Source organism: Podarcis cretensis (genome assembly GCF_951804945.1).
Source record: "Podarcis cretensis genome assembly, chromosome: 1".
Lineage (NCBI taxonomy): Eukaryota > Metazoa > Chordata > Lepidosauria > Squamata > Lacertidae > Podarcis > Podarcis cretensis.
The window spans coordinates 80,854,871-80,882,608 of record NC_137170.1 but is presented as its reverse complement, the minus strand read 5'-3'; the positions used below and the strand labels follow the sequence as shown (position 1 = coordinate 80,882,608).

Here is a 27,738-nt window from a genome sequence, read left to right as displayed (position 1 = left end):
CAGAGTCTGACTTTAACAGCTCAAGATGTCATGTCCACATATACTTTATGGCATGCACAAGTAATGGCACCCGTGTGTGTGTGTGTGTGTGTGTGTGTGTCTTCAGCAGTATTTCTTTTAATTCATGCTGTGAGCTGCCCTGGGTCCTGCACTGTGAAAAAGCTGGGATAGAATAAACAAATAATGTATACACTAATACAAACACATTGAATTATATGCTAGTAGTAGCACTTTTGGGACGCAGGTGGCGCTGTGGGTAAAACTTCAGCGCCTAGGACTTGCCGATCGCATGGTCGGCAGTTCGAATCCCCGCGGCGGGGTGAGCTCCCGTCGTTCAGTCCCAGCTCCTGCCCACCTAGCAGTTCGAAAGCACCCCCAAGTGCAAGTAGATAAATAGGTATCGCTTTCTAGTGGGAAGGTAAACGGCGTTTCGTGTGCTGCTCTGGTGCCGGTTCGCCGGAGCAGCTTCGCCACGCTGGCCACGTGACCCGGAAGTGTCCGCGGACAGCGCTGGCTCCCGGCCTCTAGAGTGAGATGAGTGCACAACCCTAGAGTCTGTCAAGACTGGCCCGTACGGGCAGGGGTACCTTTACCTTTACCTTTACCTAATAGCACTTTTATATCTTGACTATGAATGCTTTACAAAAGTAGCTATTTAAAAATTTTATTTATATATATTGGTCACAGTATTGAGGATCAGCAGATAGGTCCCATTATCATCTTGTGTCCTGGACAGAGCACCGTGCTGCTGCTCCCAAGCAATATTCCTGGATTCACAAAGAGATTTGAGGACATTTCTATGACTTCTGTGCTCCAGCAGGTGGTGTTGCTAAACCAGGAGGTTAGGAGAAAGGCACGTTTATCATCTTTCTGCACTGTAGTGCTGGGATAGACTAGTTGCTGTTTCAGTATAGAAAACAAAGTGGCTGTACACAAAGTAGACTATCAAAACTGAAATTGTGTAGAAATTAAATGATGCATTACAAATGATGACACTTTAATGTACATAAACCCTATGGGTGGTGAGACAATTTTGTCTGTCTGTCTGTCTGTCTGTCTGTCTGTCTGTCTCTCTCTCTCTCTCTCTCTGTGTCTGTGTGTGTGTGTGTGTAAGGGGGGGAGAGAGAGAAAGAAAGAGAGAGAGAGAGAGAGAGAGAGAGAACCTAATTTCTTGCAATACATTTTGGTATAAAGCATATTTTTCAATAATCTTTTTCACACTAGCAGTGTTGATGGAACGATTGTAGAGTTCTTAGACAATTATTTTGAAACTGTATAGTTTCAACCTGAATATTTGGAAATCAATGACAACGCTATAAAATGCCAATAAACCTCCTTGACATCTTTCAAAAGGGGAACAAACCCAGGTAAGTGTTGCACTCCTGGAACTTCTCACATTGCTCAGAGAAATGGGGTGAACAGTATGAATATACAGCTTTTGCCACATAGATATAGTGACTAGATCTGTTCCAGCCACCATCATGTGAGCAGTCTTGTGTCAGACTTGGCCATGAGGGTTCAACCGGAACATTTTAAAGAGGCAGAAGGAGCACAATACCCCATGAGTTTCAGTGATTTGCATTAAATTAAAAACAGCATTAAAACGAATGGATAAGCATCAGAAGCCAATGAATGGCAACAACGTTCAAGACTGATTTACACAAAGCTGGATGGGAGCCAAATGCAAAGTTCTCCACATGATGAAGCAGTGGTGGGGTTGGGTACAATGCTAAAATGTTGACATGCCTTGAAAAATCGGGCATTGGACGAGCACTAAAACAATGTGCCCATGTACAAAGAAGCTGTTTCAGCACTTATCTAGGGTTCTGTGATTTGGCCAGACTGGTTTTTTTCTTCTTCCCTGCAAGGCATTAGTATTTCATTCTCATGTATTTATTTGTTCTGAAAACTGATGAGGCATAATGAGGGACATCATGTTCTCTCTTAAAATAAAAAAAAATGTCAGGTTCTCAATGTGGAGGAGGAATGTAAAATATCTGAAAACATGCACATCAGCAAGTTCCCATTTCTTTCTCACAACACCGAGCCTATTACAATAAATTAAGTTATATCTCCCCTTTTTTGTACATTCTGCTGCTCTTCAGCACACCTGTCAAACCCTCCTCCCATTTTAAAAAAGAAAACTGGTGTGAAATCTTGAGTGCCAACATTCTCACAGAAAAAGCTAACACTGCAACCCTTGGGAGACGGCCAAAGGGCAGGCTTCTAAATCAGAAATGCTCAGTGACTACCCAGAGGTCTCCAATGACAATTAGAAAAAACACACGAATGGAGAGCTACATCACCTCGGTCTTATCCACATTTAACCTTTTCCCCTGCTCTTTCCCCTGCTTAAAAGCCCCATGCCTGAGTGTAGGTTTCGGTTTCACAAAAGCCCACTCTTTAGGCGCTCATTTGGCGCAAACATCAATTTAGGTTTTAAGCGGATTGCTGTTTGGTCTGATTGAGTTTAAAGAGCAGATTCAGAGCAAAAAAAAAAGAGGGAGCTGCTTCCACACACAGCTTTAAAGCACGGACTATGCCTAGAAAGCACAGAGGAAAGGTAAGTGGGGATAAGCCCTCACATGCACTGGGGTGGTTAACACCAGCCCGCAGTTCCAAGCTGTTTAAATTGGCCTCATTTATAATAATTATTGGCATGGCCCTGTAGAGGAAGATGCCATTAGATCTAAGGGCTGGTAATGAAGAACTGGTGCTGTTTTGCATAGTGAGGCAATCTAGAAGGTCATGGGGCTTGAGGGAAAATGTGTTTGTGAATAAGTTACAAAAATATATTGGGAATAAATGTTTTAATTTCACATGTAGGTTTTATTTTGTTTTGTTTTTTACCTAGTGTGTCAGCCTACTAATGGGACATATAAAGCTAAAAAGTCAATGCTAGATATCTATGGAGAAGCACCAGTTTGACATATTTTGATTGGTGAACCAATGACAGGCACCATTTGCCCAAATCTCTGTGGACCTTTTTTTGAAGGATAGAACTTGACTGTTGTTTTAAGACTATGATTTGATTGTAGCCAAATAGTCATGATGAATTATGGTAAATGTAGTTCAGAATCTATTAGCTCATAAGCATTTTCTAACTGCTATGAACCATAAAACATATCTGAGAGAGACATGAGTAAAGGAAACCCTCAGAAAAAAAAAGTGGCAATATAAGAGTGTATGGGAAACACTTTGTTATATAGCTGCGTGAGAATTAAGAATATAATGATGGCACGTGAACAATCACATCTTAAAGAAGAGATGTCTGATTTTATCCAAGATAAATACAAGATGAGATTGAAAGAGAAGGCAGGCCCCACTCTAAGAAATAAGAGAAATGCACAAAATGTTTTTCCTTAGTCAGGTCAAAGGAAAGCCCTTTTTCTTGGCCACAGAAGGTAAACACAGAAGACCATTCAAGGAAAATATAACAAGATGAAGTGCCATTTTGAGTGTAGCACCCTGCTTGTGGTTAACGCTTAGCTGGAATGAAATATTCAACGCAGCAATAGAGAAATTAAAATAATAATTTATTTGTCAGACAAATAAATGAGAGGTACAGTGGTATATGGTTACCAAGCTCTGGCCTGGCCTCCTGCCATTATGGCCAGCACTTATATTTCTTTAACCCAGCCCCCTTGCTCCTCCTTTGGCTGCCTCTGTCCAATCAGCCTGGTTGAAATTCCTATTGGCTGTTTGCTAGAACCAATCACAAAAGATACACCCATTTCCTATTGCCTTTTATGGGAAATAAAAGCTATATTTATAATTGGCAAACAAGTAGCCATTAACCTCTACAAGGCACCTTAATTACCAAATCACCTTTGCCCCCTTAATTCTAAAATAGAGCAGATGGCTAAAACAGATGGTGGCTAATTCTATTTTAAACAGGTATCAAAGATCTTTTGTACGCATCATCAATGAAAGATCTCCTTCATTGGAGGTTCCTTTAAACAAAAACCTGACAACCATCTGTCTAGAGTGCTCTGATGGTGCTTTCCTGCCGGACAGGGGGGCTGGGCTGATGGCTGACTTAATTTCAGGATAGTTACAACACTTACAACTATATGAAATAAGAATCCAACATTTCTTAAATCCTTTGCATAATTACATTTAAGCCAATATATTTAATACATAACATATATAGTTTATTTATAAGCAAAGACGTTTTCAAAGTAAGAAAAAACTTAAAAACACTTTCTTTCCCTATTTCCATTAGCTCTTGCCCTTAGGAAAATGTGGCTCAAGTCTCTAACTGGAGGCACAATAATTCTTACTATTTACCAACTTAATTGTAGCTTAATTGTACTCTGCAACATGCAAGGTCAGTGACCTCGCTCTCAGCCTTTTATGACCGCAATAAACCAGAGGGCCTCTCTGGCCAAGAGGATGAACATCTGCCAAAATCTTAGCCAGCCTAGTTCCTGCCTGGCATGAAACATTTGTGAATTTGAACTCATTTTTAAGATACAACCTTGATCAAAAAATATAAGCCTTGATTAAAAATGCAGGCTATGATTAGATGCCTCATGAGCATGCTGCAATTTATCACGGGTAAGGAAAATATTCTTACTCCCCCACCCCTGCCCTCAGGGTGAATGTGTTTCAGTGGGATAAGAGCTGGATTAGGGATGAGAAGAGACATTTAGGCCCAACATACAGACTGAAAATGGTTCCCTAATGAGGAATAATCATAGAACCAACAGCTCTAGCTGAATGACTTTCCAATCATAACCAGTCATTGAAAGGGAAATATATCTTCTTCCCTGGCTTAGTTGCAAAGTGGTGACAGTTCCTAAACTCAGGAAAGGTTTGTTAGAGCCATGCAGCTCAGCTGGCGAAACCAACTTAGCCTTTTCACACACTGAGTTTATCAGCTGGACTGGGGGAGAACACTAGGCCTGATTACCTATTTCCTCCCAAGGTAAGAGAAGTGGGCATAGCTAAGCCTGGAAGGACAGCTCACTCTATGGAATGATGTATTGATTATAGACTTCAGCATGTTAGTTATATGAGGCTGGTTATCCCATACAGACAGCAATAATGCAATAAACTTTGGGGAGCATTGCAGAAAAATTGAATGATGTGTTGAATGACCTGGCCAAAACAGTAGCCTGGAGGGCCCCTAAATCAGATTGCATATAACACCCCATTATCATCATGAGCACAAATCGTAATGAATGCAAAATAAAAGGGGCATCTATTTATTCTTTGAACCGCCCTGAGACCCCCGGGTATAGGGCGGTATATAAATTCAATTAATCATCATCATCACCATCACCATCACCATCACGAGGGCCCCTGCAAGCCATAGCGATCCTAGCAGGAGTATCTTCCCTAGTATGATTTATCCAGGTATTTCTGTAGATTTTCCATAGTATAAAGGCTTATTATTTTACTTGCTCATCTATTGTTCTCTAACATCCTACTTAAATTTCACTGTTTCTTATTGCTACTTGAAGACCTTCTCATTATATATTACTGAAATATCACAGCAAAAGAATGCCTTTCCCTTCTTCATATTTATGTACCCTTTGCATATTTGTCCAGTCCTATTCTATCCACTGCCTAGCCAAACTATGCAATTAGGTCTTTTGATTCATCCCTCTAAACTCAGCATGTCTGCTCTCTCTGCAGTCGGCCCAATGCTTTTCTTGGGATAAGAAGCTGCGGTTTTGCATGCGGGAAAGAACATACCGGGCAAAGAACTTCTCCTTCTCTCTCTCTCAAGTCTTCAAAAGGTGCCTTCATGCTCCACACAGGCATTGCTCAGTAAGTTATCAGGAATCAGATATACTTTGTAAGAACATTTGTAGGGCGTTGCAGACCCCAGAAAAATCCACGCACAACTCAATGAAGGCTCCTGTACTGTAAACAATGGCAGAGCAAGAGGAAGGTAGCTTATGCAACTTATTTTTCTCTTCCTTTCTCTCAGTGTGGCTCTCAGGACTCTCACCAGTCTACCCTTCCTCCTCAGCCACATTCCTCTCCCTAGGTCACACCCCACATCAACTCCCCTTTGCACCCTCCTTGGATGTTTTTGCTGGAAGTGTAGCTATCATTAAAAATAGCAGCTCAAAAACTCAACTGGGTGAGACTAAAAAAAGCTCAACAGCTTTGGCAAAAAAATTGGCAACCTTTAGAAGCCCCACTCACAAATGAACAACTTTTCCTGCTCCCTCCCTCACCTGAAGCATATTCTGCTCAGGACTTCTGTTCATCTCACTGTTTGGAGGAGATTTGCAAGATCGAACGAAAGTCCCATCCTGTTTCCCCACATGGCCAATCAGGTGCCTATGGGAGGCCTAAAAGTAGACCGGGAGCACAAGGCCCTCTTGTTCATGATCCCCCAGCAACTGACAATCATACTACTACCTTTTTAAAGGACTTGTTCGGATTGATTAGTTAGTGCCTTGTTTCACTGAGAGTGGTGCCTCTAACTTTAAGATATTGGTTATCATTTTCAATTTGTCTTTGGCTCCTGTCTTTTGCTCTCAGGTGTCCTTTCCCATAATGATGAATGACAAATGCCAATAATAATAATGAACCCAGGGCTTGGCATGTAAGTAGAGGAGGAACTGCTGGGAATCCAGCTGATTTTATGTGCACATTTATCCAGAACTAAATATTAAATACAGCTTTCAGCATGTGGGTTAGCAGCAATAAGTCTTCCTGCTCTGAACAGCTTATACGACATGCAGATGACTATGGCTGCCAGGCCTACACACACTGTTGCTCCCAACTACTATAATGGGATTTAGGTAGCCTAACTGCAGGCAAGACTGCAGCCTCTGAATCTAGAGTTCCAGCAGGAGCTCCAATTTGATTCATTGCAGTTCTGCTAATTTAAATCCTGGCCTGCATTTCTCTATCAAATCCAGTTGGGAGCATCAGGAACCGAGGGCCTCCTTGGCTACTTAGGGATGATGAAATTAGTTGAAAGGGGAAAGCAACACAGAAGGTAGTAAAGGCAGGAATGTTTACAAGGCAGGCTTTATTGGCCAGTTGCTGTACGCCTGGCCTCAGTTAGCATCCGTGTGGATTAAGGAGCAGGCCCTTTAAATGTATTTATCATGAGTTAAATCTGATACAATGAGCTTTCGTGCCTTTGAGTTATAATTTTCCCTTCTGTTTTCATGTTTTATGTCTGACTCTGGTTCCTTGTATGCTAAGCCCTGTAACTATTAACGGGCAGTTCTAAGGGGATTCCATTATACTGCTTTTGAAGAATATGGGGTTTGAGCCTGAGGCAATCTGCTGTTGAAACCTTTAAAAGCTTATAGCCTCCTGAAAGGGGAGATGGAGGGGAGAAACCCCAACTACTTCTCTCAAAACCTGCAGTCTTTGAAATAGCAACCATCAGGTGTTGGAATGAACAGATGGCAACAGTGAGATAATTCAGAGTTTTAGATGAACCTAAGGACATACCTCACTTTCAATGAGCACCACTCTAGAATGTAAGTGAAACACAGCTTTCTTGGAATATAGGACTTGGAAATCCAAAGCTGAAGCAAGCTTGTTTTCTTCTTCTCCAAAGCGTAAGATCCGAACATATGGATTTAAGTTACAAGAAATGAGATTCTTGTAAATATCAGGAAGAATTTTCTGATCAGGAAGAATTTTCTGATCAGGAAGAATTTTCTGATGGTAAGAACTGTTCAACAGTTGGACAGACCCTCTTCGAAGATAGTGGACTCCCCTTCATTAGATGTTTTTAAGCAGAGGTTGGATGGCCATCTGTCATGGATGCTTTTATTGAGATTCCTACACTGAAAGGGGTTGGACTAGATGTCCCTCAGGGTCCCTATTCTACAGAATCAATTTTATTATTCTACAGGGAACAACAAAAGGAATAACTTGCACCATTCTGAACAAGCCTTCCCCCTGAATTCATCATCTGGCTCCTGTGTTCATCATCTGGGGCTCTTTTCCATGTGACCTCCTCCAAGTGAGGTGTGAAGGGTTGCAAGATGAGAACCTACATTTTCAGTGGTGGCTTCCCATTTGTGAAATGCTTTCCCCAGCGAGGCGTGTCTGGCAGGATCACTTTCTGTTTTTAGGTGCCGGGCAAAAAATAAAAATTGCCCAGGCTTTTGGCCATTAATTTAAAGGACACTTAAGTATATTTGCAGCCACTTCTTTTGCTCATCTATTTATTGGAGTGGGTTGAATTGAATCTGCCCTTTTATACATATTACAAATAAACATTTTAGCTTGTTTTTTGCTCATTTTTATACTTGGTTTTAATGTTTGTCTTGTACGTTGCTTCAGGTTACTTTTGTGAAAAAAGTTAAATTATTATTATTGTTCCTGGAAAATGATTCACCTTTCATTTGTAAAAGGGCCAACTAGAAGCCTTTCCCCAGTGCTTTTGCTTGTTTATGTTTGGGGTGTAGTTAACTCTTTTAATTTTTTAAAATTACCGCACTGCTTCTGGCATGTGTATGTTAAGTTACATATCTGGTCACCATTGTAGCAGCTTTTGTCATTTGTGGGGTGAGAGCAAAAAGTAAATGAAGGATCCAATCTTTCAGCTTAAGTGCCATGTTCCCTGTAGCAAGGTCAATGTTGTCATCTGAGAGCAGCAACTCAAACCAAAGAATTGGTCGTAAAACTAGATGCTGGAAGAGCTTGACTTGCTAAGGACACCCCAGAATTACTGGGACCTGAGAATATTTCTATCAAGCACTCTATCTATGCTTTTGACGTATTAGTCAAACAGTCACAGGAACTTTGGAAACTGCCTTATGTTGACCATGTTGACCACCTAGCTGCATTGACTGGCAAAGGCTTTCTAGGGTTTCAGGCAATAGTCTCTCTGGGCCCAACCTGAATATGATGGAGATTAAACCTGCTTGGAACGTGTGTGCTCTACCACTCACCTTTGATAAATTTGTGTTTTGCCCTTCAAAGGGCTTGTCAACAATACTTCAGCTGGGTCCAACCTCATAATGATTCATAAAACATAGCTACCACTGCCAAGGGTTTCATCCACTGGAAATCTTGCAATTATGTGCATATAAATACACATATAGACTTGTAACTCTACACAAGTAGAAATGTCATTGAATAACAATACACAATCACTTAACTACAGAGTAGTTATCATACCTCAGTAAATTGGTGCAATCTTGCCTGTTCTTTGACTGTGTGTTATTTCTGATTAGTTTACTGGGATGCATAAAACGAGTTAGACCATATCTGGCTAGCTTGGATGACTGGGTTTTGTCTTGGGTCTGCTGCTCTGATGTCTGGATCAGGATGACATTATCATGGCAACCTTTAGGATGTCACCACATGGCATCATCACTTCGAACGCACAATTGTTCAGTGGTATCCACCCACAGCTGTTGTTGATGCATTTTGCTCTGAGATCAGCACTAACCTCCTGTTTTTCTTCAACAGCTTTTCCAAGATTTTTGCGAGCAGTATTTTAGAATCCTTGGATTACACAGAACCAATCTGTCTGAGGAACAGTCACATCTACTGCTTTGTATTTTTTACCGTAGCTTCTGGCTTCTGCCAGGTGAAATTGCTGATCTTCCAACAGCTTACAAGAAGAAGGTAAGGTTTATTTTACTGGAAGTCTATTTAATTGAAACTGGAATAATCTGGTAATGTTTCCTTCTTAATTATTTGTTGTTACACCACAGAATGCAGGGAAAGAAGTGTTAATTTTTTCCATCTCTGTTTCCAATTGTCTATAGTCAGGATGTGCTAATAACCACTTTCCCCCATACTTTACCCTAACAATAACTATCACTGTAATAATTATGATGAGGAACACACACCAACTTTCAACAATTATTTTTTTAAAAAACATTCACAATATTTTAAAAAAATCAATAGGAACATAAAAGACTACCTTACAGTAGGTCAGATGATTTGTCCATCTGATTGTCTATTCAACTCTAATGACCAATCTTTCTCATTTTAACCCTAAAGTGGATTAATTCTTTTTTTTTTTTTTTAATTGCTGGGCACTTTTCTAAAGACTTTCTTCAGGAGCTACAGTTCTAGAACTATTTCCATTACCAAGAACTTTCACATTCTCAGATGCAAACCTGCCTGACTGTCTTGAAGACATCAAGTACCTTCAGAACTACCTTTTCATTTATTTATTTTACTATTTATTAAATTACCACCCTTCACCTGAGGATCACAGAGTGGTTTACAATATACAAACACAAAAATACGCACCGTAGTAACAAACAAACAAAAATAATTCCCACAAACCTACCTGTCCAATAATCTGAGAGACGGCATGGTGGAGTTGTTATAGTGTCAGACTAGGACCCGGGAGTCCTAGGTTCAGATCCATACTCACTCATGAAGTTCACTGGGTGATCTTGGGTGAGTCTTTTTGAGCCTAACCTACCTTATGGGCCAGCATTCAACTACCTTGTTCCACCAGCACAAGTATTTTTTTTGCGCAATGGAACTTCCCCCTCTCCCCATGCATGCCCGGTGGCCTCGCCAAACCTGTTCCAGATTTAGGGGGTGCACAGGGGGAGGAGAGGGGGAAAATGTTCCATTGCACAAGCAGAAATCCTTGTGTTGATGGAATGTTCACTTAGCACTACATTGGATTCTGCACAGGGTTGTTGTAAGGATAAGCAGACGTGGTGGAGGTGATGGGAGAAACATGTTCACTTCCCTAAGCTACTTAGAGGAAGAGTAGGAAATTGAATGGAGATAGCTGGCTTCCTTAAAGCCGCTATTTAGTCTTATTGTTTATGAGAGATGAGAAGAATCCAATGCATTCATAACAAGTGAAAACACACATATATCAGACAGCAATGATTTATTGTTAAAACACTCAATAAAAGCCTTCAAGTTCCTTGTAAACAGCTGGGCCTTGTCCTTTTTCTTTTACTCTTAACCATGGATAGGCAAACTAAGGCGCAGGGACTGGATCCGGCCCAATTGCCTTCTAAATCTGGCCCGCGGACGGTCCGGGAATCAGTGTGTTTTTACATGACTAGAATGTGTCCTTTTATTTAAAATGCATCTCTGGGTTATTTGTGAGGCCTGCCTGGTGTTTTTACATGAGTAGAGTGTGTGCTTTTATTTAAAATGCATCTCTGAGTTATTTGTGGGGCATAGGAATTCGTTCATATATTTTTTTCCAAAATATAGTCTGGCCCCCCACTTTAGCTTAAGTTTATGACTAGTTCACACTGACACATGGATCAGAACCATCTGGGGTCAATAAGACTTTCTGGATGGTTTTGCATTATGTTTCAGACTCAAAGGCTGCTTTGTCATATTTCCTTAATCCTTATTTGCACTTACTGGCCCTTTAGCTGTTGTACCATGATATCACCCGCTAATCAACTGCTATTTCCTCCCGCCGCAGGAATCCAGTTAGCTCTGGAAACAATGCCAAATTGCTGCTCTGGAACCTTGATCGTTTCCCTTCAGTTTCAGGTGAGTCAATTGCTCTGGGACTGATTTTAAACTTCTGTGGATTAAGTAAGCATATAGTTCATTTGTATACTAGCAATGCAATCTGATCCATGTTTTTGCATGCTTCAAAAAGCAAACTGTGCATTCATATAAATGGCCAGCATGCTGGTGCACATTGCTTAGCAGTTTCTGGGGTGCTCCTCCCCTGCTGCTGTGCCATGGATAAAACAAAATGTCTTGTCGTGTTGTTGAAATCCAGACTCATGGTTTATTTCTTCCAAACCATGAGTGGTAGCCAAACTTGGTTCTTGGTTTACCACTTATGGTTTGTTTGGATAAACAAGTCACAAGCCTGGGTTCAGACATCCCAACAAACCAGACTTGAGCTTCTTTCATCTATAGCATGACGGTAGCAAGCGCAGGAATGCTACTGGAACTTTTGAGCAGGGTGCTACACATTAGAGTATTGTTTGCTTCAAATTATTCTTTGATGTGATATTTGAACTGTGAATTGTGTTTATGAGGCCACAGAGTGGAAACAAGTTGTGATAGAACACTCTAAATGACTTCCATGAATATGGGACTTGGAACTGCCCAGTTCAGATGTTTGTCAGTCCTGGTTCTGGCAAGTTAAAGAGATATGTGAAGTTATAAAACTCCACCACATTTAAAGCTGCTGGTTTTTATTGTGCCATTCTTGCCTTTATTTATTTTGAAAACAGTGCTTGTGGAGGAAGAAGCATTCCCTATGGCAAACCCTGCTCTCTTTAGGAGATGGTAGTGTTTGTGCCAAAACTATTTTCTAAGTTCTACCTGAAAGCAAATGAAAAATAGTCCAGATCTTTATGTCCTTCCCAGAATTTTGATGTAGAAAAAGAACATTTGGAAAGAGAATGAACCGTGTTCTTCGTTGTGTAACCAGCATAGTTCTTTCAGTTGAGCTTATCTGGTTTATATTAATGAAAAGCTGATCTTTGTTCGGTTTAAATGGAATATTTTAAGTAAAGATTTTTCCCTTTGCAAAAGAGCCCCAAGAGCTAAAGGTTCTGCCTCTGTCTTTAAAATTAAGAAGTGGTTAAAAAGAGCGAGAGAGAATCTCTAAAACTTTAGGGGTTGTGTATGTGGGGGTCTGTTCTTCATTAGAAAATAATTTCAATTAAGCTGCCATCCTAAAACAGATTTATCAAGGAGTAATCCCTGTTAAACTTACTTCTGAGTAAACATGCATAAGATTGCACTGCACGGCCCCTAAAAATAATAGTGTTTAATGCACTCTGTGTGAAATCTGACCAGAGCCAAGAAGACCAAATACATAACGGTATCTATTGTGCATAATGTAACACCGTGACATCTGACATCTGTAAAGTATTCTGTTCAAAGGCTCAAGCCCTCACTAATGTAAATGCTAAAAATTCAATTTGACATTCAAGGACCCCGTGCTTATTTACATCATCAAAGATTTATGATTAACACTCTTCAAAACTGTGATAGTTCAACAGAATATAATAAGACATTTATTATTTCAGACTCCTGGTTTGTAATTTTGATTTGGCAACCATATTCAGGGCTAATAAGCTTTAACGATGCTTTCAAAGTAAGCTGGTCGTCTGTGGGTCCCTGTTACGGTTTTGGGGGCTTCAAAAGGTTGAGTTCAAACCCAAAAGTGGAGCTGGATTGACAGTTTGTCGTTTCTTATAACACAGATGCTTCCCACTTACCTGTTCTGTGAGCAGGCTGTCTCTCATCTAGGATCCAGGGTCTCACTGCGTATGTGCGCTTCTATTAAGCTATGGACAGAGTTCCTGATTAGGCACAGTCCGACAGGCCAAAGAAATGTCATGGCTCAAGGACCTAGGACAAATCTGGCAGGGGCAAATGGATCTGACACCACACATTTGCAGCTATATTTTGTAGGCTTCTAGCGCAGAACTGGCTAGAATCACTTCCCCAGACTTAAGTCTCTCTTTTGAATGTAATGCAGTGAGAAGTGCTGGGAAAAGCTTTGAAAAGTTGTACCTTTCCCCACTTCTTTTTTGTTCTCTCCCTCCCCTGGGCAGGGATAGTGCGAAGTTACTCATGGACAGCAGGGGGGGAAGAATCAAATCTGAACTGAGCTTCCTGCAAAGCTCTAAAAAGGGTAGAGCTCTGTGCCTTGAGAGTCCTTCCTAGATCATATGGGGGGAAAATATTCTTCGTGTGAGTAAAATGCCTCACAATCGTCCCATGAACCCGACTCCAGTTCCAGAGGTGACGTGGGATTCTGGGCTGAAGGAAATGAATGAGACCTGGAAAGGAGCAATTGCCTGCCTTGGGGTATCTGTGTTCTTTGTGATGACCATTGGGATTATCTACTGGCAAGTGGTGGATCAGCCAAACAAAAATTGGATCCTGAAAGGGAATGCCAGTGGTCTTATTTGGGAAAGAAAAGCTCATTCCCTCATCCTGCAGACTCTGAGTGAGGACAAAACTTTCCTGGAGATTCACATGGGAAGACTCTCAGATGTGGAGGTACCTTTAATGAAGAATCTGTGTTGGATAAACAAGACGGAATTCTGTTACACCTGGGAAGCCACCGCACATTTGAATATCTCCTTGGAGTCCAGCCTTTCTTCCAACACGGAGTGCTACAGCATCGGTTGGACGCCTCTGCACTGCCAGGTTAAGATCAAGGTAATTAACTACAGCTTCAGTTTATTTCACTAAATATTACGCTCATGTCGCATTCCCAACAAACTTTACAGAGTGTGAACATCAACACTGATAAAGATGCCAGTAATATCCATGCTAATCGAAACAAGCATTGACATCTTAAACTTGGTCCTTGCAGTAAATGTAGATCTGCATTTTTCGTTGTTGTCTATTTATGAAAATCCTGGTTTTTTAAGGTAAAAGTTCAACCCCCTAAAAGAATCTCCAGGATCCCTTGGCAAATACCAAGATATCTGCAGACAAAGACAAAATTGCAAGAATACAAAAGTAAATCAGCCAGCTAAATCCAAAATCAGTTCTAGCTCTGCACCTTTGTATTGTTGTGTATAACCAGAGAGTGGAAGAACCACCTTTCTAAAAATGAACCAAGTGGTACCTAAAATCATATCGGTCTCTGAAAATTGCAAGCTAAGAAAGTTCCCTTGCCACCATAGTCATGACATAACTTATTATTATTATTTATCATGGAATGACAGTGGGAGTCTTCAAAACAGCTTTTTTTCTGTGCTCCAAAAAAAGAGGTGGGGGTGCTTTATAATTCTTGTGAAAGTAACAAATCTATCTGCACCAGCATTGAAATCTAAGAACTGTGTTTCTCTCTGGATATACTGAAAGCTGGATAGGAGTGTTTTGACATCTCCTGCATGTATGAGCTTCTTACAGCAATATAGGATTTGGGCAGCAGTCCCAGGCATATGAAACATCCCACTGAAATGTGTGAGATTTTCCTCCAAGTAAATATGTTTATGAGTCAGCATTAAACACATATTTTATGGACAGGATTTTGCAACAATATCTAGAAATTTATTTATTCTTGTACTTGGCTTTTCAGCCTCAACCATCTCAGGATCTGAGACAGGTTAAAAAAATATTTATGTGGACCTATTGACATATAAGAAATTAGAACAATTCAAAAGAATGTGATCCTAAGCTGACATACTTGGTTGGAAGTAGGGGTATTTTCTTGAGCGATGTAAATAACTCTCTTGAATCAGGAATGCACCACTCATTAGCAATGCTAATGCAGGAATGCTTTCAAATATTTTTTTTAAAAAAAATAACGATACATTTAAAATACAAACAAACAGAATGTACATTCCAGCCAATTGAGGTTTTATTTTGGAATTAAAGACATAGGAAATGCAAACCTAACTATCTTGAATGAAAACAGCTTTTTAAATCAGTGGGTGATCTGCTTACTTTGACTATCTGACCTATTTTTGCTCTCAATGCACAGCATATGCCTTGTTTGTTTTAATGTACTGGTATGCTAGAAGTACCTGAAAGAAATTCAAAATCTGTGCAGTCATGTTTTCTATGTAAAATACAATTTTTAGTTCAGGATCTTGGGGAGGAAGAGGCCAGTTAGCATAAACAGCTCTAATTAAACCACTCAGTTTTAAGCATGAGGCTCACACTGGGTCAAATTCTTTGACCTCAATTAGGCATTCTGGTTCATGCTAGAATTTCTGCAGACTTTCAAAAGGTTTAGCAATCATAGGAGTACCCTAATCAAAGTCTCAAAAATGAAGCCAAGCCATTTTCAGAGATTCAGAGATTGAATTGAAAGGACCTTACCATAGCTTTGTGTTATCATGGTCCCATAAAGACTAAGCATATGGAACAAAAGACTTCTCAGTTGTACAATGATACAGAGAAACTCTTGCACTGATTGCATTAAGAGGCTGAGAATGCCCAGGAAGCAACATTCAGATGCATATCAAAGACTAACTAAGAAAGAGGTAGAGAGTCAGACAGGAAACATGCAATTGTTTTTTAGGAGAGTTCTAAGTGATACAATAAAGGCAACTTGCTTTTGGTCTACACAACAGGCAGGTTTCTTTTATCCTGCTGTCATCATGATCAAACAGACTTTTTGGAACATTCTCCACATCTGCCAAACCTGTTTATCGGAAGCAGTCGTAGCACAAGTGTACAGTTATGCTCCTTTCCCTCTACTCAGGGAAGGCAGGGGGGAACCAACATTCAGTTTTGGTTATAAAATGGGAATGTCAAGCCAGAATTAGCTTTATTAAATATATTTCAAGACAACAACCTGGATTTACATAATAAATAATTAATGAACCACTTATTACAAGCGTCAAGACGCAACAAAACCAGACACTGGAGAGGCATTTCTGGCACAATGATAGACAATTGGTACAAAACAGTTTGAGAAATATGACTAGAAATCTTCCCCTCATTAGTGGCTGATAGACCTTACGGTGTAAAGGAGACAACATAAATGTTAACCCTGATGCCTTCAAAAACTCCAAAATCCCCTTTGAAATGTGTCTAGGCTTTCATCTAAGAGGCCTTGTGCTATTAGCCAGTGATTATGCAATCACATGGGAAGTTAAACTTGCTGATCTCATTTGTTCAGTGGAAGTAAATGCTTTTAAAAGGGTCTGGGGCAACCTGAATATTTGAGTAAAAATAACCCCACAGCTGGGTGAATAAGGTTGGAGCAAGGACAGGTCATATGGGCACAAACATGTACCCTTGCATATTTTATAGGCTATTCTTCAAAATTATACATTAGTTTTTCTGTAATATTTTGCTTTCCAGGACTGCTTTTCCATGGTAAATATTTCCTGGTATGGAGGAGCAAGTGTCAGCAGCCAACATTGGCCTCTAAACAACATGAGCATCAAGTCCCAGCCATTCATTATCAGCAACCTCGCCAAAACCCCAGCTGCTTATGGCTCTGTCTTAGAAAGAAATTTTTTGGGATCAACTGGTAAGAGTTGCCTTCCTCACTTGATTTCCCAACATTGTTGACTGTAAATAGCTTTTCTATGGCTTTAGTCTTTTCTTTTCTTTTTAATACAGTCCAACTGAGTGAAAAATTAAGAAGGTAACTAGGGTTGTATCTTCTCCAAGAAAGGTGGCTAGCTACATCAAGTACCTGCCTCACTGATACAATGAACAGAGAGTGATGTATCATACCTTAATAGTTGGATGGCCATGGACTCTACTTTACAGAGGACAGTCCTCTGTTTGAATAGCTGTCTGGTCCAAATCCAGTTTTAAAGAACCGTAAAAAGGAAGAGTGAGCAGGAGTCTTCAAGCTGTCCACCAACACAGGTCACCTGGCCACATTCTTCCTGATTACAGTGAGATTATAGATATATAAAGTAGCATATGCAAGTTTTATGTAATCCCGTGCCCTCTTTTTTGTTGACGCAGTTCCTCTTTTTTGCAATGTGTACACGACCACCTTACCAGTGCATTGTGTAGCAATGGTTTCGAATATTAGTTTTTGATGTGGGAATTCCGCTTACTTTCTTTTCTTTCTAAGGAACAGCTCAAATTTGCCTTCCTTAAAAAACAAAAACAAAAACTAACCTAACAAAAAAGAAAGGTGAAGATGTATGAGGAAGGATATGCCCTCCCCACATCCCATTCCCTTTCTACCAGTGCATTAAATCCTAGTACATTAGCCCCAGGCACATAAAATTTGAACTGGCTTGTATTCTAATTTGTCTAAAATGTCTACAGTGGCCAGGCAAAATTGCTAGTCAATTTCCCTTCTGCACCATAGCTCACAGTAACTTACTGATGTGTGACATTAATAGCATGGCAGAATTTCAGAAGACATGTTGCTGCCACTAATGTACAGAGCAGGGATTGCTAACATGGTGCCCTCCAGATGTTGTTGGATTTCAGCTCCCAACAGCCCTAGCTAGCATGGCCAAAGGTCAGAAATGTTGCTAGTTAATACTCCAGCAATATCCATGTCTCTTTGCCGTGTTGCATTTTAGAAGGACAGGGAATGACTCTTCCTAAAGGAGGATAGACCACATCTCTGGGCTGAGTATCACCCTATGAGGAGGATTCTCTGTCAGGATCAACAACTTTGGAAGGCCGGGCTGTGTTCAGTTATGAGATGCTTCGCAAGTCCGTGATTAAAAGAAGAAAAAAATCTTATTACATTGATGGTATTCAGTCAGTTACAAGATTTTGATACCTAATTAAGGTTATTAGACATATTATGCAATAAGTAAACAACAGAATGTTTACGATCTCAGCCATGAGCAATATAACTCGCAATCTCTACAAGGCTTATGTGCCTTTGACAACAACAAAAAGCAGAGCCACGTGGAATCCCTGTTTTATTCCTTAAATAAGCAAATTTGCTAGAATGGCAACAGCCAGTGTCAACTTTCTAGGACAATTAGGATGGCACAGAGAAATGTGCACCCTTGGATGCAGGCAGAGAAGTCTATGTAGGCTTATGCCCTTTTGTCATCATCTGCACAGAAATGGAAGGGAGTGAGTTCTGATTTCTCACACTGGATTAAAAAATGATACTGGAATTTCATCAAATGCATGACAAAGTAAAGCACAGTCCTAACTGTCTGATTTCTTTTTTTATACGTTTTGTGTTTGTTATCTCTAAAGGAGTGACAGTGATGATTGCCTCAGACATACCCATCTTCCTCTCAGTAGAGAGGAACAAACATTTTTGCCTTGAGAGTACCCTTGGCGTCAACATGGCATCCCTGCAGTACACAGTGTGTGTCAGTCAAAACATCACGTCTGCCCATCAGGAAGTGGGAAGCCAGCTTTCAGGACATCAGCGGAAGCTGCCAGATACTGACATACTAAGGTAAGAAAGATATCAGAAAAGTTTGGTCTGACATTAAGCACCCAACCAGCTATAGGGTGGCAAGATCTTAAGGGTATGGGTACATGCAAAGGTGTATAACAGAAATCCAAAAAGGCAGACTGTAAAATAGAAGTAGTTGGTTTTGTTATTCCTTTTATATATATAACCCACTTTTAGGTCCAGTGTTATATGGTTCTGGCAGCTGCTCCCAGTCACCAGTCTAGCAGCCACATTCTGAATTAACTGCAGTTTCTGAGTCACCTTCAAAGGTAGCTAGCTGCACATAGAGTGTGCTGCAGTAGGGCCAGTCCTGATTAATATTATACTATGAACCTGAGAAGGGACTCGGGTGATGCTGTGGTCTAAACCTCTGAGCCTAGGGCTTGCCGATCGGAAGGTCGATGGTTCGAATCCCTACGACAGGGTGAACTCCCATTGCTCAGTCCCAGCTCCTGCCAACTTAGCAGTTCGAAACCACGTCAAAGTCTAAGTAGATAAATAGGTACCGCTCTGGTGGGAAGGCAAATGGCGTTAGTCATGCTGGCCACATGACCCGGAAAAACTGTCTATGGACAAACGCCGGCTCCCTCGGCCAGTAAAGTGAGATGAGCACCACAACTACCAGAGTCATTCGTGACTGGACTTAACTGTCAGGGGTCCTTTACCTTTACCGTTATGAACCTGAGAAATGGAATCAAGTGGGGACTTTGCATATCCTATTAGACAGGAACATAAGTTTTCTGCCAACACGAGTCCCCTCCCTTTTTAAACATCTGCAGGCATATACTAGATATGCTGGTTCAACCTAGCTATTTTAGTTTTGTGATCTTGAAAAACCTGTGGGCCAGATAATAAATAGGTGTTAAGCTCAAGCAAGGCTTCTTTCTTTAACTACACCAATACAGGTTGCCTGTCTGGAGCTATTACAGAGCAGCAGATTCTGCTGCCAAGGTGGAGCGAGGATTAAGATATTTCTTCAACAGACTGCAAAGGCATCACCTCGGGGAGGGGCTAATCGCTCTCAGTGAACTTTCCACAGTGCTACTTGGTAATACGGTATGTGCATCTTTGGAGGTCACGGGCAAGCTGCAGAGCTAGAGGGCAGCATTTTCACCCACCCTGTTAATTCCTCAAATATATATCTTTCCCAGCATTCTGCATTAAATTGTTATAGCTAAAGTATCACTTTTCAAAACCTTAGCCAGCAAACTCCCATTTTCCATGTACAGGAGTGTTTTCACAGACTTTGTCTGGATTTGGTGTTTGATATCACCAGACAAATAAAATACAGAGTCCAGTTTTTCAACAGGGGTTTTGCACAGCTACTTGGCACACAGTTGTACACACACACACACACACACACACACACACGTGTGCACCAGTAGTCCAATACGTCTAAGCATGGGAGGCAATTTTATAGATGCAAACCCACAAATACAGGTGGGTTTTGTGGGTGAACATTTCAACTGGGATCTGGGCCATTGTGTGTGTGTGTGTGTGTGTATCTCGATTTGATTATAATAAAATCTCAAAGAGCCAGTGTGGTGTAGTGGTTAAGAGCAGTAGACTCGTAATCTGGGGAACTGAGTTCGCTTCTCCGCTCCTTCACATGCAGCTGCTGGGTGACCTTGGGTTAGTCACACTTCTCTGAAGTCTCTCAGTCTCACTCACCTCACAGAGTGTTTGTTGTGGGGGAGGAAGGGAAAGGAGAATGTTAGCTGCTTTGAGACTCCTTAGGGTAGTGATAAAGCGGGATATCAAATCCAAACTCTTCTTCTTCTTCTTTAAAGTGTTTTTTTTCAAAAAAATACAAACAAAATTATTATACTTGTCTTAATTCTCACAAAACTTTATTTTTTATCATCCATATCACTCTGTTAGATTGAACCCCAATGGAACTGGGAATTGCGGGTAGATGAGGAAATCAGCCTATTTCTGATCCATGTCAATTTCACATACATTTATTCACATAAATTAATATTTAAATACTGTATGTACTTAGGTACATGTTTTACCACAAAATATGTATTTGAATGAAAGATTGAGGGCACAAGAAGAAGGGGGCGACAGAGGACGAGATGGTTGGACAGTGTTCTCGAAGCTACAAACATGAGTCTGACCAAACTGCGGGAGGCAGTGGAAGACAGGAGTGCCTGGCGTGCTCTGGTCCATGGGGTCACGAAGAGTCGGACACGACTAAACGACTAAACAACAACAACAACATGTATTTGAATACATGTTTTATCTAAACATTTCCCCCTAAAGCATCATTTTTATTCATTTATTAAACTGATAACTATATTGCAAAATTCAGGGAAGTGCAAAATCTGAAGGGCAGCTATGTTCTGATTGGTATTTTAGCTTGGTAAGTGTGTATTAGGTCAGTTTGCAGACCAAGTAATATTTTTGTCCATCCCTAGTTGGGACTGATTCCTTAACAGATTCCCGTTAACACCATATAAATGTTATTGGACTATTTCCTATTTGAATCTATCTCCTATTTAATCTGACTGTTTAGATAACAACTGGTGAACTTAACTTATTAAGGCTTAAGCTAGTGGGGCTCCTATTGGCATTCCATCTAGGCTCTAACTAGGTCCATAAACCCTTATCTTCTACATTCCAGACCATTCACTGGAATACTGCAGCATTGCTCAAGCCAAGGCTATGTGAATCTTGTGAGTGGAAGCTCCATCTAAGCCACTCTGACTTTAATTACTGCTTTAAGAGCCTTTGTAGCTGTTACCAGCAGCAGGACTGAAGAGCTTTTTCAAATTATGCCAAACCCTGTGTGGTGTGGTACCTTTTTAAACACACACACACACACACACACACACACACACACACACAACTTCCTGCACTTCTGTTTTTTGTGCTGAAGTATTATTATTATTATTATTATTATTATTATTATTATTATTAATTTATTTATACCCCGCCCATCTGACTGAGTTTCCCCAGCTACTCTGGGCAGCTTCCAATCAAGTGTTAAAAACTTTAATATTTAATGCTGTATTGTTTTTAACACTTGATTGGGAGCTGCCCAGAGTAGCTGGGGATACTCAGTCAGATGGGCTATCTTTTGAAGATAGGATAGCTGCTTATTTCCTTCACATCTGAAGGGAGGGTGTTCCACAGGGTGGGCGCCACTATCGAGAAGGCCCTCTGTCTGGTTCCCTGTAACCTCACTTCTCGCAATGAGGGAACCGCCAGAAGGCCCTCGGCGCTGGATCTCAGTGTCCGGGCTGAATGATGGGGGTGGAGACGCTCCAGGTATACAGAACCGAGGCCGTTTAGGGCTTTAAAGGTCAATACCAACACTTTGAATTGTGGTTGGAAACGTACTGGGAGCTAATGCAGATCTCTCAGGACCGGTGTTATGTGGTCCCGGCGGCCACTCCCAGTCACCAGTCTAGCTGCTGCATTCTGGATTAATTGCAGTTTTGGGTCACCTTCAAAGGTAGCCTCACGTAGAGTGCATTGCAGTAGTCCATGCGGGAGATAACTAGAGCATGCACCACTCTGGCGAGACAGTCCGCGGGCAGGTAGGGTCTTAGCCTGCGTACTAGGTGGAGCTGGTAGACAGCGGCCCTGGACACAGAATTATCCTACGCCTCCATGGACAGCTGTGAGTCCAAAATGACTCCCAGGCTGTGCACCTGGTCCTTCAGGGGCATGGTTACCCCATTCAGGACCAGGTAATCCCCCACACCCGCCCGCCCCCTGTCCCCCCAAAACAGTACTTCTGTCTTGTCAGGATTCAACCTCAATCTGTTAGCCGTCATCCATCCTTAAACAGAAGTAGGGTAAGATTTCTTGGAGATGTCATATTGAGACCCTGTTAAATAAATAGCAGAGTGTGTTTTGCTGTTTAGTCTTACCTTCCAAACATTATAGTCCCTGGTCCTATGACAAAATCCTTGTCTAATGGTGCACACTCTTCTCCCTTCTTTCAGGAACACACGTTTTTACCTGTGCTGAGACGAAAAGGGTTGCATAGGCTTGCCATGGGCTCCTCACTTACAAAACATCTAAAGCTTTCCATAACTGTGTCCCCTTTTGCAAGCATCAACTCCCAGCTTTTTCAGATGTCTCTACAAGAAGGCAAAGAAGACTTTTGGCTGAGCCGCCACTCTGAATCTGGTGACTACTCGGTACAAGTCCCTAATACAACCTCTTGCACTTGACCAATTACCTCTAGAGGTTCCTAGCCTGGAAGGAACCAGTAGGTATAAGGCTTTCTCGGCTTGCTCAACATACATTAGCAGGCATTAATAAGCCAAAGCACATGTTATGTCGGAGATGCGTGATTGGATCCCCCCAGTTGGTAGTACGTGAGACTCTTAATTGCAAAGTTGTGGGTCTGAGCTCGACAATGGACAAAAGATTCCTGCATTGCAGGGTTCTGGACTAGATGACCCTCATGGTACCTTCCTATTCTATGACTCTATACCAGGGTTGAGGAGCTGTTTCCAGCCTGTGGATTGAATGTCTAGGTCCCTCACCCTGCCCCTTGCTGGCCATTCTGACAAGTAGATGGGACTGACCACTTGTCATTCATCTGGCATCACAGTGATGTCAGGTGACGTGCTTTATTTTGCCTGGGCAGTTTGAAATCACACTCAATGGACCAAGACACAGGAGTCTGCAGGAGCTGACAATAAGTTGAGTGTTTGCACTTGCAAAGCCCTGTGCCTTTGCAAGCACTGCCAATTAGCATTTTTCTTCTTCTGATAGCAGCTACCACGACCCCTGTTTGGATGGAGCCCTGACATGGTAGGAAGGGGGTCTTACCCTCCTTCCTTGTACCGAAGCCTTGATGCAAATCACCCTCCCTGAGCTGCAGAGGCGAAAATATGCAATACAGTCATAGAAAGGAAGCTATATGGAGGGGGAACTTTTATCTTCATGCTGTAAGCTCAATCTAAACTGGGTGTGTGAGTATTGGGTCGCTTACAGCGACTTTTAGGAAAGTAAAATCATGGCAGGATACCTAATCATTGATTTCCCACATCATGTCTAGTAAGGCCCTTGTAATCAATAATCAAGCTGTACCTAAATAATGGTTCTTGGGCCTATAACCAATTTTGGGAAATTATAGCTATACTGTATCTTCAGTGGTGTCTGCAAAAGAAATATATTTCAGGCCATGTTTTATTAAGCAATGTAATATAGCAGGCTATCATTTTTTAAAAAAATAAAAATAAATCTATTGCCTAATAAAATTGTCTCAGTGCCCATGATACACATAAATACAGAGTGATGCCTTTGTTTTGAAAATGCACATTAGCTATAAAATATTCTATGCTGTGTTCATATGATTCTGCTCAGAATTTGAGGCAAGGAGTACTGCCATTCGGAGAACATAACCTTGAAACCAAGTGCTCACAAATGGTCCCTGCACTCCCCTTAATCTGGCGCTGCCAACTATTAGTTTAGGCAGGGAACATCCAATATGGTAGCTTCTAGATATTGCTGGATTGTAACTGCTATCATGCCTGACCATTGGCTATGCTGTCTGAGGCTGATGGGAGTTGGAGCCCATAACCTTCTGGGGGCCCCCACATTGGTTACCTGCACATGAGGTGAACCAGGAAGTCAGCCTAGCCCTTTATGCTTCTGCTGTTCTCTTCTGATGGCTGTTTCCTATTGCAGGTGCCGCTGCTCACCAGATGGAAAGGGCAGTTTTCTGCTCAGCTAAATGTAACCAGCCGGGCTGCAGTGCTCTGGTACATGGACCAAGTGAGCCTCTTGAGGCAGCGACTGGGAGCAGAGTATTTGGTTTTTGAAAGTGGCGAAGGCAATTGGTTTATGGAGCAAGCAATCCCACCTCCCACAGAACTTGGAGGGGATAAGTACATTCACATTTTAGCCTCAATGGCAGCTGCATTGGGAAACTCGTCAATAATTAGCGCTGGCACGAGGTTTGTCTCAGGATAACTCTCCTAACTGTTTCTGAGGGCATCCTATCAGTATGCACCATCTCCTGCCCCTTCTTTTTATTTCGTTAAAAAAAATATTTTAGGGGAAATCTCACATCCCCCTTTCACCCCTTTCTCTGTCCTTGTCATTTGCTGCTGGTGCTGCTGTAATCTGAAGGAAAGTCGTGGGGGACAGTGTGAGCTAATGAACAGAGGCATGGATGTGCATTCAGCATGGGCTATTCCTTTCCAGAAAAGTGGCTTCAGCTTGCATGAACTGGGTTGCCATATGTCCTCCTTTTCCAGAGCATGTCCTCTTTTTCATGGGTGTGTAAAATGAGAGTCGCTGTGGTCTAAGCCACTGAGCCTCTTGGGCTTGTCGATCAGAAGGCCAGCGGTTCAAATCCGCGCAACAGGGTGAGCTCCCGTTGCTGTGTCCCAGCTCCTGCCAACCTAGCAGTTCAAAAGCACACCAGTGCAAGTAGAGAATTAGGTACTGCTGTGGCGTGAAGGTAAATGGTATTTACCTTCCTGTTGCGCCAGAAGCGGTTTAGTCATGCTGGCCACGTGACCCAAAAAGCTGTCTGTGGACAAACGCCAGCTCCCTTGGCCTGAAAGCAAGATGAGCGCTGCAACCCCATAGTCGCCTTTGACTGGACTTAACTGTCCAGGGGTCCTTTACCTTTTTTTTTACCCATAGTTAAAAGTAGAAGTTGACAGATGTGTCCTCTTTTTTGCTCTTCAAGATATGGCAACCCTAGCATGAAGCCAAGCCACCAGCTGCTATGTGACAATGTGTCCTTAGAACTGTCTATGACTTTGATGCAATGCTGCACCTGTGCCTTAAGTTGGCCTCCCTCAACCTGGTGCTCTCCAGGTGTTGTTGAACAACAGCTCCCAGCGGCTCCAACCATCATGGCTAAGTCAGGGGTTATGGGAGTTGTGATTCAACAACATCTAGAGGGCGTCAAGTCTGGGAAGGCTGAATGATTACTGTGCCTTTCAGTATTTCCAGTTTGACTCCTGGTCTGTTTCTGCTGCTTCTAGAGCCAGCCACCTGCCGCTCTTTCTCCAAATGAACCCCCGCCAGTCCGACTGGAGCTACGCTGGCTTGAAAGGGATTATTCCATCGGTGCTTCATTACAGTCTTCTTGGTTATAACTTTTTTATTCCGGATGCAATAGGTAACGTTATTTTAAGGTCAACTTCTCCTACTTCTTCTTAGAATCCGTTTTATAGAAGGGCTGAAGATGCCCCTGAGAGAAAAGGCCAGATCTCATGGGCAGAGCCCATATGCTGTGTGTTAAGAGGCCCCAGATTCAATCCCTGGCATTTTTGGGAAGGGCTGCAAAAGACCTATGTCTGAAACACTGGAGAGAAGTTGCTGGTCAATGCAGAGTCTTGATCAGCTGCCATCCAGATGTCAGGCTGCAACTCCCATCAGCCCCAAACAACAAGGCCAGTGGTCGGGGTTGTTGAGAATTGGAGTCTAACAACATCTGGATTATTATTATTATTAATAATAATAATAATAATAATAATTTTTATTTATACCCTGCCCTCCCCAGCCAAGGCCGGGCTCAGGGCGGCTAACAAGCAATAATAAAAACAAGTTGAATGAATACAACTTAAAAACAAGATTAAAATACAACATTAAAATATTGGTACGTAGGTACGAGGGTCCTAGGCCATGAAGGGCTTTAAAGGTCAAAACCAGCACCTTAAATCTAACCCTGTACTCCACCGGGAGCCAGTGCAGCTGGAAAAGCACTGGGTGAATATGCTTCCATGGCAGAGACCCCGTGAGGAGCCTCACTGCAGCATTCTGCACCTGCTGGAGTTTCTGGGACAGCTTCAAGGGCAGCCCCGCGTAGAGCGAATTACAGTAGTCTGGAGGTGACCGTCGCATGTATCACTGTGACCAGGTCGGGGCAGGAAAGGCAAGGGACCAACTGCTTGATGCAGCGAAGGTGGAAAAATGTCGCCTTGGCTGTTGCTGTAACCTGCGCCTCCATGGAAAGGGAGGCATCAAGGATTACACCCAAACTCTTAACAGAAGGCAATGGCACTAATTGGGCCCCCGCAAGAGAACAGAGTTGGAAGACACTATGTTGGCTACTGCCTCTCTAAATAATACTGTGCTAGATGGACCATTAGGCAGCTTTCTATGCTCCTGCAGGGGAGATGAATGCATATAATCTGCTCGCCTAATCAACTATGTGCATGAAAGCTACACCAAGCAGAACTAGAGGAACATCAGTGCCTGAAGTTCTGTTTGGTGCACCATTAGATTTAATTGATTTTCTGTTGACAAGAATTGGCCAGCACATTTCTTAAGCATTAAAAAAAATTAAGCAGGAATTGCATATACATTCAGTTCTGCCGAAATTAGAGGGTGAGGTTGTTGTTGTTTTAAAAGTGTTTAGAAATAGAAGTAATGGCATCCCAGCTTCATTCATCTGGTTAGCAAAAGCCCAGAGGCTTTTGGACTGCAACTGATTTGTAGCATGGATCACATCGACCCCATAGCTGAGCGATTGAGCGCATGCTTGGCATGCAAAAGGTCCCTGATTCAGTCCTGCACACAGCCAAACACCCTTAAAACCTTTTAAAGTTCTCATTTATGTTGACGCTGATGTAATGAACTACATGCAGCAGGTTTAAATTTCTTCATTTCAGACTGCAATGTAAAGATCTGGATTCAGCATTCAGAGTTATGCATACCTGGGGGGAAACTGTGTAATGAGAACAAAGTTTCCAGAGCAGTCCATTTGTAAAAAATCAGGGGATGCATCTGACAAATAGGAAGGCAGCTTGGACAACCAATCTTTCTCTTCCCCTCTTCCACCTGTACCCTTCAGAAAGTTGATGAGGCCTAGTAAGCATTGAGGGCTGTGCCATAAGGGACTGCAGTGAGAGAGGCAGATTCCCTGAAAGCAGGTGGAGGAATTTTGCACCATTTGTACAGGGCTCCCGTTTTGGGGCAATTCTCCCTTCCTACTGCAGTCCTGTAAAGCCCAGACACAGTGGCTTTTGGAGGAGGTACAGTATACTGAAGAAGCCAGAAGTGAAAACATTTGC

The 27,738-nt window shown here is 41.9% G+C and overlaps 1 protein-coding gene and 1 long non-coding RNA gene across 6 annotated transcripts in view; one reads left to right on the top strand and one right to left on the bottom strand.

Moving 5' to 3' along the window:
* Positions 1-661: 661 nt before the first annotated feature.
* On the bottom strand, positions 662-6,644 carry LOC307224557. Its single transcript, XR_013842648.1, has 2 exons — positions 6,382-6,644; positions 662-829 (listed from the first exon to the last, which is right to left on the bottom strand). It is a non-coding gene; the product is annotated as an uncharacterized lncRNA (long non-coding RNA).
* A 247-nt stretch (positions 6,645-6,891) lies between these two features.
* The window catches only part of LOC307224493 (SITS-binding protein-like), a 35,621-nt gene continuing 14,774 nt past the window's right edge, over positions 6,892-27,738 (top strand). Inside the window, exons 1-10 of one of the 5 annotated variants that reach the window (XM_079991292.1) lie at positions 6,892-6,967; positions 9,412-9,570; positions 11,366-11,436; positions 13,864-14,085; positions 16,693-16,864; positions 18,529-18,736; positions 19,642-19,792; positions 22,693-22,890; positions 24,392-24,660; positions 25,705-25,841. In XM_079991292.1, the coding sequence (XP_079847418.1) occupies positions 11,389-11,436; positions 13,864-14,085; positions 16,693-16,864; positions 18,529-18,736; positions 19,642-19,792; positions 22,693-22,890; positions 24,392-24,660; positions 25,705-25,841 (1,405 nt within the window). In that variant the 5' untranslated portion in view covers positions 6,892-6,967; positions 9,412-9,570; positions 11,366-11,388. Of the gene's footprint in view, positions 6,968-7,090; positions 7,464-9,199; positions 9,571-11,365; positions 11,438-13,474; positions 14,086-16,692; positions 16,865-18,528; positions 18,737-19,641; positions 19,793-22,692; positions 22,891-24,391; positions 24,661-25,704; positions 25,842-27,738 lie in introns of those variants that run through there. The other 4 variants (XM_079991291.1, XM_079991290.1, XM_079991289.1 and 1 more) reach the window with 4 other exon arrangements.